This window comes from Haliotis rubra, unplaced genomic scaffold (assembly GCF_003918875.1).
Source record: "Haliotis rubra isolate DU_JTF1 unplaced genomic scaffold, ASM391887v1 Scf608, whole genome shotgun sequence".
Taxonomy (NCBI): domain Eukaryota; kingdom Metazoa; phylum Mollusca; class Gastropoda; order Lepetellida; family Haliotidae; genus Haliotis; species Haliotis rubra.
The window spans coordinates 444,043-452,473 of NW_025767311.1; the positions used below are offsets into that span (position 1 = coordinate 444,043).

The window sequence follows — 8,431 nt, forward strand, 5'->3', positions numbered from 1 at the left end:
TGTGTGGGAAAGCCGAAGTGAAAGCCATGATCATTGGGTACTGGCGTCAGCAGGGGACGCAACTGTGCTGCGAATTCAGTCGGCCATGGACGACTGGGTCCCCGTATTTCCCTAAGAGCTACAGGTGTTCGAGAGTTGATGGTCAAATGTTAAACGATTATGAGTCAGGACATATTAAAGTGTTCAATTATATTAATTAGTGAGTGAGTAATGGTTTACGCCGCTTTTAGCAATAGTCCGGCAATATCACTGTGGGGACTCCAGAAATGGGCTTCGGCCTGACGTGCGAACTCTTTAACCACCAAGCTTCCCTACAAAATATTAACATACATTAGTAAATGTACACCTATGGTACAGGTACTATGGAGCTAATGGTCTTGGTGCAGTCTCGAAGTGGTAATACTTATGCCACTTGTAAGTTGATCGAGTAAACTAAAGCGTTACTATTACAACAATAAACTGTCATTACCTTGTTAGATGCATTCAAAACAAAAACACGAGGACTAACGCGCTGAATCACGAAAAGTGTATTGGAATGCGGAAGCGGATGCTTCGTAGTTACGTAACTAAAGTAAGACCAGAAATGATTGGAAAATGCTTTTGGCTTCAATATCAATATGATGAATTTGACACGAGATAGAAGCGCATATATGATACATGTACGACTCTACCTAGTTGGATATTAAAGCTCAGATGAAAAAATGCACTTGAGGGGTGACTTCACAGGAGGAAATTTTGACGTTTTAACAACATTCGTAATATTCTAAGTACAAACTGTAGTTTTGAAATACAGACTATATATAGCCTCAACTAGTTAAATTACATAAATGATTGTAAAAGTTTTTTGTTTTTTTTAACATCTATGTGTGAAAAAGATGGAACTCTTGTAGTAGTTTATATTCAAAATAATTACGCAAAAAAGTCTTAATATAAATCGCATAGATAATCTTGTTGATCCATAGGAGTTTCACTTCGTGTATGAGCATTGAACTGGCAACATGCGACTTGATATCTCTGCAGAACAATTAATTTCAAATTTATACCAGTATTTCAGACTGGAGAAACAAAGGGGGAAACCTCTCGTCAGCTATGACAGGGTTTACTATAGAATGTGTAAAGCCCTTAATTTGACATATAGTCAGGTTTACAAACTTGTAAACAAATCAGTTACCTCAGGGGTCGTGTCAAAATCAAAACCAGGTAGGAAACACAAACTGGATAGCTTTCATAAGGGTGTCATACGCCGTGCAGTTTTTAAACTTTATGAACGCAAAATCCCACCGACGTGTGCTAAAATACAAGATGAGATCAAAGATACAATAAATGTCTAGAAAACAACACTTATTGTAGCTATGGTAGAAATGTTGTTCAGGTACACCAAAAGGGGAGATGGCAGAGCTGCATGTTTAGAGAAAAGTACTCAATCCTGTCCATGCGATCAGCTTATCTCAGAACAGTTGAAGAATACCGCAATTTGGGGTTTCAAATCATATACCTTGTAATAAAAATCACTCAACCGATCGGATGTGGCTTCCTTCAGATTGTTCTAAGGCACCAGTGTTACCATCAGGCAGGGATAATCTACAACCTCATATAGTCTCCCTGCATCAGGTAAAGGTAGACGCCTGATCATCTTGCATGCTGGTACCCGTAACAAGGGACTGATTGGGGGTTGTGACTTTGTTTTTGAGGCCAAGAAATCTGATGGTGATTACCATAGCGTAATGAATGGGCAGGTATTTTTGGATTGGTTCGAACTTCAGCTTTACCGCAGCTGGACGAACCAAGCGTTATCATTTTGGATAACGCCAGTTACCATAACCTGCGTGTCCCTGGTACCATCACACCCACCATGAGCAATCTCAAGGCTCAGTTGCATGATTTTCTCACTTCCTGTAACGCTCCTTACAGACAATCAGAAACAAAGCCCCAGCTCATGGAAAAAGTCCGGCAGCACAAAAAGCCAATCCAGTACATCACTGACGAACTAGCTGCAAAACAAGGCCTCGTAGTTCTGCGTACACCAGTACGGCACTGTGAGCTCAATCCCATCGAGCTGATCTGGGGTAACTGTAAGAATTTTATTGCTCGCAATGATACCACATTCAAGCTTTCAGACGTTAAAGAGCTTGTGTATGCTTCTTTGCGGGGATTACCCAGAAGTGTGGCAAAAGACTGAAGACAGTGTTCTCAAAATCGAGGACGAATACCGTCTGCGGGACGGAGTATACGTCAGCCGAGTTGCACCTGTTGTTATTCAGCTAGAGTCCTCGACACTTGATATTTTGAGACGGTCCCTGACATGTTCTGCCCGTGTGTTACATAACGCTGTCACCCTGTCTGCCTGCCAGGTGGGTCACAGTATAGTTTGTTTCTTTAAAGTGTTGCTCCCATGGAATTTTTTTAAAGTTTTTCGAAATTTTACGAGTAATCATTATGATAAGGGAATGATACATCGTGATTACTCATATGCCATATTAGGTCGAGTGATTATGAATGATTATATATGAGTTTTGAATCTGAAATATCAACCATTATCAAATAATTGCCATAAAGCATTTTCCAAGCATTTCTAGCCTTACTTTATAGTCTGTTTGCAGTGAAAACGTACCGATGAATTGCACTTTAAACAAAAAACTAAACCAAATAAAGTGAAATTAAGATTGCGAGTCCTCATAATTTTACCTTGCCAATTGGAAATTTAAGTCTCAGAATTTTATTTAACTTAGGATAAAAGTTGTTTAACAAACGATCATAGATTGAAATCGTTGTTATTGGTTTGTATTACAAGGGGGTGAGCGCAGTAGATGGAACAGTGAAACAAATGCACGTGCGGAACGTGATGAGCGTTAACTTAAACCAACACTACTTGTTCTCGGTGTTTCATATAAAGTGCCTACCCCCTTGTAATGCAAACCAATAATAGCGATTTGAAACTATGATCGTTTGTTAAACAACTTTTATCCTAAGTTGAATAAAATGCTGGGATTTGAATGTTCAATTGGCAAGGTAAAATTATGAGGATTCGCAATCTTAATTTCACTTTATTCGATTTACCTTTTTTGTTTAGAGTGAAATTCATCGGTACGTTTTCACTGCAAACAGACTATAGTTTAATTTGTAAAATAGCTGGATGAAAATTATTACTATTGCGACGTAACACAACGGGACTTTCACTTGAAGAGTTGGTCATATTAGTATTCATTTAATGCCAGCACAATTTCATTCATTAATATGCACGCATTTACTATATTACAAAATCGAAACGATGTTCATGAATTCTTTAAATTCAGTTTACAAAAGTATTAGTATTTACTGTCTATATGTTTTACTTTAATCGCTATTCAGAATAGTACAATGAATCAGTAATATTGATCTAAAGCCAGTCAGGATAACTTTTGTACACCGTTGCTATTTAATTTTTCAATGATATTCAAAACCTGTCCCTGTTAATTACTAAATGAGTACATTTTGCGATGTACATTGGTCTGTTGTAAAACTAAACAATAAATTGATAAAGTGAGTGAGTATGGCTTTAAGCCGCTTTTAGCGATATTCCAGCAATATCACAGCGGAGGATACCAGAAATGGGCTTCCCGCATTATACCCATGTGGGGAATCGAACCCGGGTATTCGGCGTGACGAGCGAACGCTTAACCACTAGGCTACCCTACTGCTCCTAAGATTAAGTGCATTTGATCAAAATGGTGCAACGTCAAGCGCAAAATCTGCTGTAAACTGGTCCCGCTTGATTAATTAGACAGGAGCCCAGTCAACATTTTGCGCGAAATTGTGCATGACACCACCTGATAAGTGACGTTATTGTGACGTCATTATATGAATGACGTAATAATCTATTAGGCCTGTCTTGAGAATAATCGCTGTTTGTATTCACGTAAACAAGAACAATCACCATGTCTTCGACCCCGACTGAAAAGGGAAAACGTGAGTACTGCAAGTAACAAATTGCAATATAAGGAAGGTCTGACGCTTGTAAACGATTAAGTATCCAACTTGCACTAACCTGATGGATGATAATGCCTGTCAGCGAGGATGAGATTTCGAGGCTATCATATGAATGACCGAAAGACCACCTCCATTGACAAGAGGATATATGATCACACGGCTGCCCCCAAAAGTCTAGGGTTTATACCCTGACAGTGTCACACCAAAAACGTTAATTTGGTAATGAGCGTGTTAATTGGTACGAACTCAGAAGGTTATCTTGTATTCTTTACGGCTTGAGGTAGGCAAGCACTAGCTAGGCTACTAAAACCATCATTTTGCCTATTCTTGGCAAGTGCACGCACGCATGCATGTACTGTACACACTCACATACGCACTAACACGTACTAACACACTGTCGCATTAAGAATCTTGAAAGCTTCGTAAACTCGATTAAATCAAAACGAATGTCATGGTATATATTGATGAAAATTGTTTCCCCACGATTACAGGAACGAGCCTTTTGACATGTATATTTTGAGACCCAAGCACTGTGCACAGCTGCCCCCTTTATATAGCTTTTACGATGTCTGTGTTATCTCAAACATTGTTCCGAGAAAATTTGTGATGCTGTGATGTTGGTTGACGACATTAATGCAGTTCAGTAGGGGAACGCACATTATTTTAAATTGACCCTTGGAACAGTAAATATTGAAACATATCACAGAGAATATGAAGATATATAGATGAGCAAATCGGAAATTGCAACGACATTGGCAGCGTTTGCAACTACCTGTTTTTAGTGACAAACATTTTGGCATTAATTTTTATTTGATACATTTATCTTCAAAAGTAAAGTTCAAGAAAGGACAGCAAAGAGTTTGGTCAAATCAACAATGGACATGGTGTACATTTAGTTTTAATACTCAAATAACATTTCAGAGAGAGACGCAAGACTACTGACATCTGTTGAATGATTCGAATGTGATCAGTTTGCCAATCTCATGAAAAGATATCATTGTTTGAAAACAATGATGTGAACTAAATACATGTTCTGTGTCATACATCTCTCACAGCTGCAAAGATCCCACGACCAATGAACGCCTTTATGATTTTTGCAAGAGAGTATCGCCCGAAGGTGAAGAAGGAACACCCGACAGAGGAGAATCATGTCATCAGCATCAGGTGAGTCAACGTCATCAGCATCAGGTGAGCTCTCATTAACAGCATCAGGTGAGTTATGGTTATGAGCATGGATAACCAGTGTTATTACATGCCAGTATCATTTCTACAGGGGAATCAGTTCCCTCAGTTTCAGATAAATAGTCATTTCCATAAGTTTCAAGTTAGTCTGTCTGTGTCCAACTGTTCGATGAATACATGCCACCAGAGGCCAGTGTCCTCCATGTCATGTGAGTCACCACAGGACACCCAGGGAGTCAGTGTCGATCGCTAATGCTACGTAGTGTGGTCAGTGTCTTCAGTATCAGGTGAAAAAATGACACCATTGTGACCACTGACCAACGAATCACTGTCTGGTCGTTTCAAGTCATTTGAGTCTGATACCTTCTAAAACTGTCCCAAAACTCAACCCAAATTCACAATGATAACCACAAACTGGTACAGTTTGCGATTACTAATCAGAATGAATGGTTTTAGCTTCTGAAAAATACATTTACCATGGAGAAAGACCTCCAAATAAGTCTTGTTATATTGACCTCTGCTTGATGTGTGCTTCAGACTGGGAAAGCTGTGGGCAGCTCTGGGGGAGGTGGAGAAGGATCACTACCAGGAACTGTCAAGAGAGGCTGTCAACGAGCACAGGAGGAAATACCCAGGTCAGGTACAGAAAGAGATATTCGATACCGTTTCACATGAAATACCATAGGATGACTATAGGATTTGAATCGATGAAGTAGATTCATTTTTTCAAGTGAGTAGTGCTATATAGCTGGAACTAAAATTGCAGAATTGTGAAGTTTTGGAGTAAATATATATACACGGTTACACACTTCCTATGACCATTTACGCACTCTGATAAACATTTGACTCGACTATCGGGAATATGCAAAGAGTGCGATTGTTATGTTTCAGACTACAGATATGAGCCAAAGCCAAAGATCAAGAAGAAACGTCGTTATGATCAGTATCTGTTAATGGACAGACTGCGGACGGCTGCAGCAGATGCTGCACGGGAACAGAAGGAGGAAGAGGAGGCAGCAAGAAACATCAAAATCTCAGCATCTGCTGCAACACCTTCACCTGCAGCAGCAACCTACACCTCTTCCCGGTCTCCGTGGGGCACACACCCTTCCCTCCCCTCGCATCTCCCGGCGACAGGACTCCCCCAGAACTATTACTATCCACAAGCCCCCAACATCACCCCTGCCCACTCACAGCCAACCAAGCCAGCCTACCTCACTGGTCACTACAACCAGGGGGCTCCTCTGCCCTATCAATACACCGGCCCCTACACCCCTGTGGTGTCCCCAGGGGATCTGGGACAGCCTCTAGACATGACAGTCTGCAGCAACATCAGACCAACATCTGAAGGCACTGGTAAGGTGTACTGTGAGCTGACCACACCGTCCCAGAGAAGAACAGGGGATGTGCCTGCTCACTGCATCTACAACTGGCCATCACAGGCCGCTACGGGCTACCACAGTCATTGGTCAGATGGTTACAGACTGGAGGCAGCTTCTCGAAGCCCCACAGAAGAACCTGGTCGAACAATGTCCTACATGGGGCCTGCTATGTACAGCGAGAGACCAGCTTCCACCAGCCACACTTCAGCTGCTGCCCCGGGAACCTCCTCCAAGCCTGGTGAGTGGACAGATATGAGTTTGTGGTGTATGTGTGTTCGATTAAACTGTCACAGTGAGTCTTTTTGAAATTTTGCTCAGATATAGTAATTAGTATAGTCCGGCATTGCTTTGAGACTGCCTCCTTAAATGCAAATCTGATTATGAAGCAAAAGAAGTACTAAGCTACCGCGGCTTCCAGAGTGAGTTAGACGGCTGACTTTATGTGCTGACAATTAGGTGTCTGACTATGATAGTGTGGGTTCGATTCCCAGATGGGACTCAACCACACTAAAGTACTAGAGGTGAGGTGAGGTGAAATTGGGTTTAACGTCGTGCTTGAGAATATTTCACTCATATGACGACGTGAATCCATGTGTATGTGTATGTGCGGCTGCTTGTACTAGCCCAGACTTAAGCTGGTTTTATAGTGCCAGCTCACTGAGATACCATGCCGCAGTGAAGCATGAATACCCCACTCAGACACATTATACTGACTCCGAGCCGACCAGTCCTTGTACCCATTAATGCCGAGCGCAAGGCAGGGACCAACAAGTACCATATTTTAACGTCTTTTGGTATGACGCGGTTGGGGATCGAACCCGCGACCTTCCGCTCTCCGGGCGGAACTAAAGTACTAGAATCTGTACTTTACTAAGAAAGTGTAATCCAAATATAACAGGTGTTACATCTGACCACTTTCTAAAATGTCATTTGTGTTCATAATATGTAATGGGTCATAAGAGGAATGCAATCTGAAATGACATTTATAGGTTTTAATGATGAACCCTCCCAAAGTCTGAAACCAAATCTCCAAATTCAGTAATATCATAATCAAATTTATAAAATAATATCACAAGCAGTGACCTTGAAAATGAACCTCATATGAGCGCCTGTCATATATTCATTAATTTCACTTACTGTATCAATTGCAATATGATGGATTTGGATGTCTTCATGCTCACTTACAATATCCGTCCACTAATCATTATTTCAGATACCAGTAAGCCAGATCTGGTGTGGATACCTTGTGAGCCTGAGTTTGCCCGCAAAATGGGATGGCCTGTTGATCCCAGCATGCAACATGGCACTCAAAGTCCCAGCAGTCAGTCCCAGAGATCGCACATACCCATGTGATGCCAGTGCTGGCTTTCATCTGCCCCCATACCCTCACTTGTAACGATTCCGACAAAGACATCGCTATACATTTAGTTATGAAAAGTCTGTTCGAAAAGAATTGTAAATTGTTTATCTTCCTTGAAAGGTGTTCTCAGGTCTTTGTTATTAATTTTTAACTATAATTATGTGCAACAACTAATTTCAATTAAAATCTTCTCTTTTTTCAAATGTGTATGTATACATGTTGAAGTTGAAAGCACGTAAGGACATGTTATATATTTATAATAACTGACCTGAAAAGTGGCTCACCATGTTGCCCTGCTAAGAAGGAAATACTCACTGCTTCATGAGTCGTATTCAGAACCTAATTACTTCACTTCTCAAAGATAATTGAAGCAGGGGTGGAAATAACTTTAAAATTGCTAGTGTACTCCGGTACAGTGGCACATGTAAAATCACTTGCCCTGATAATTTTTCCACTATACCGGCCGTTTTCTTGTTGATTTAAAAAAAAAAAACATAATTAATATTGGAAAGTCAACTGGACACCAGTACAGTGTGATATA

General features: G+C 40.7%; 1 protein-coding gene across 1 annotated transcript; it reads left to right on the forward strand.

The window, feature by feature from the left end:
• Positions 1-3,856: 3,856 nt before the first annotated feature.
• Positions 3,857-8,101, forward strand: LOC124255746 (transcription factor Sox-2-like). The gene is made up of 5 exons (XM_046689651.1): positions 3,857-3,945; positions 5,022-5,130; positions 5,686-5,783; positions 6,040-6,768; positions 7,744-8,101. Exons 1-5 carry the CDS (start codon positions 3,915-3,917, stop codon positions 7,881-7,883), a joined length of 1,107 nt encoding a protein of 368 aa, XP_046545607.1. The 5' UTR covers positions 3,857-3,914; the 3' UTR covers positions 7,884-8,101.
• Positions 8,102-8,431: the final 330 nt, after the last annotated feature.

Excerpts from the sequence above, each read along its gene's own strand:
- LOC124255746 (XM_046689651.1), top strand. The coding sequence starts at position 3,915 with ATGTCTTCGACCCCGACTGAAAAGGGAAAAC. Across the intron at positions 5,784-6,039 it reads GCACAGGAGGAAATACCCAG|ACTACAGATATGAGCCAAAG; the intron begins GTCAGGTACAGA and ends GTTATGTTTCAG. Across the intron at positions 6,769-7,743 it reads GGGAACCTCCTCCAAGCCTG|ATACCAGTAAGCCAGATCTG; the intron begins GTGAGTGGACAG and ends TCATTATTTCAG.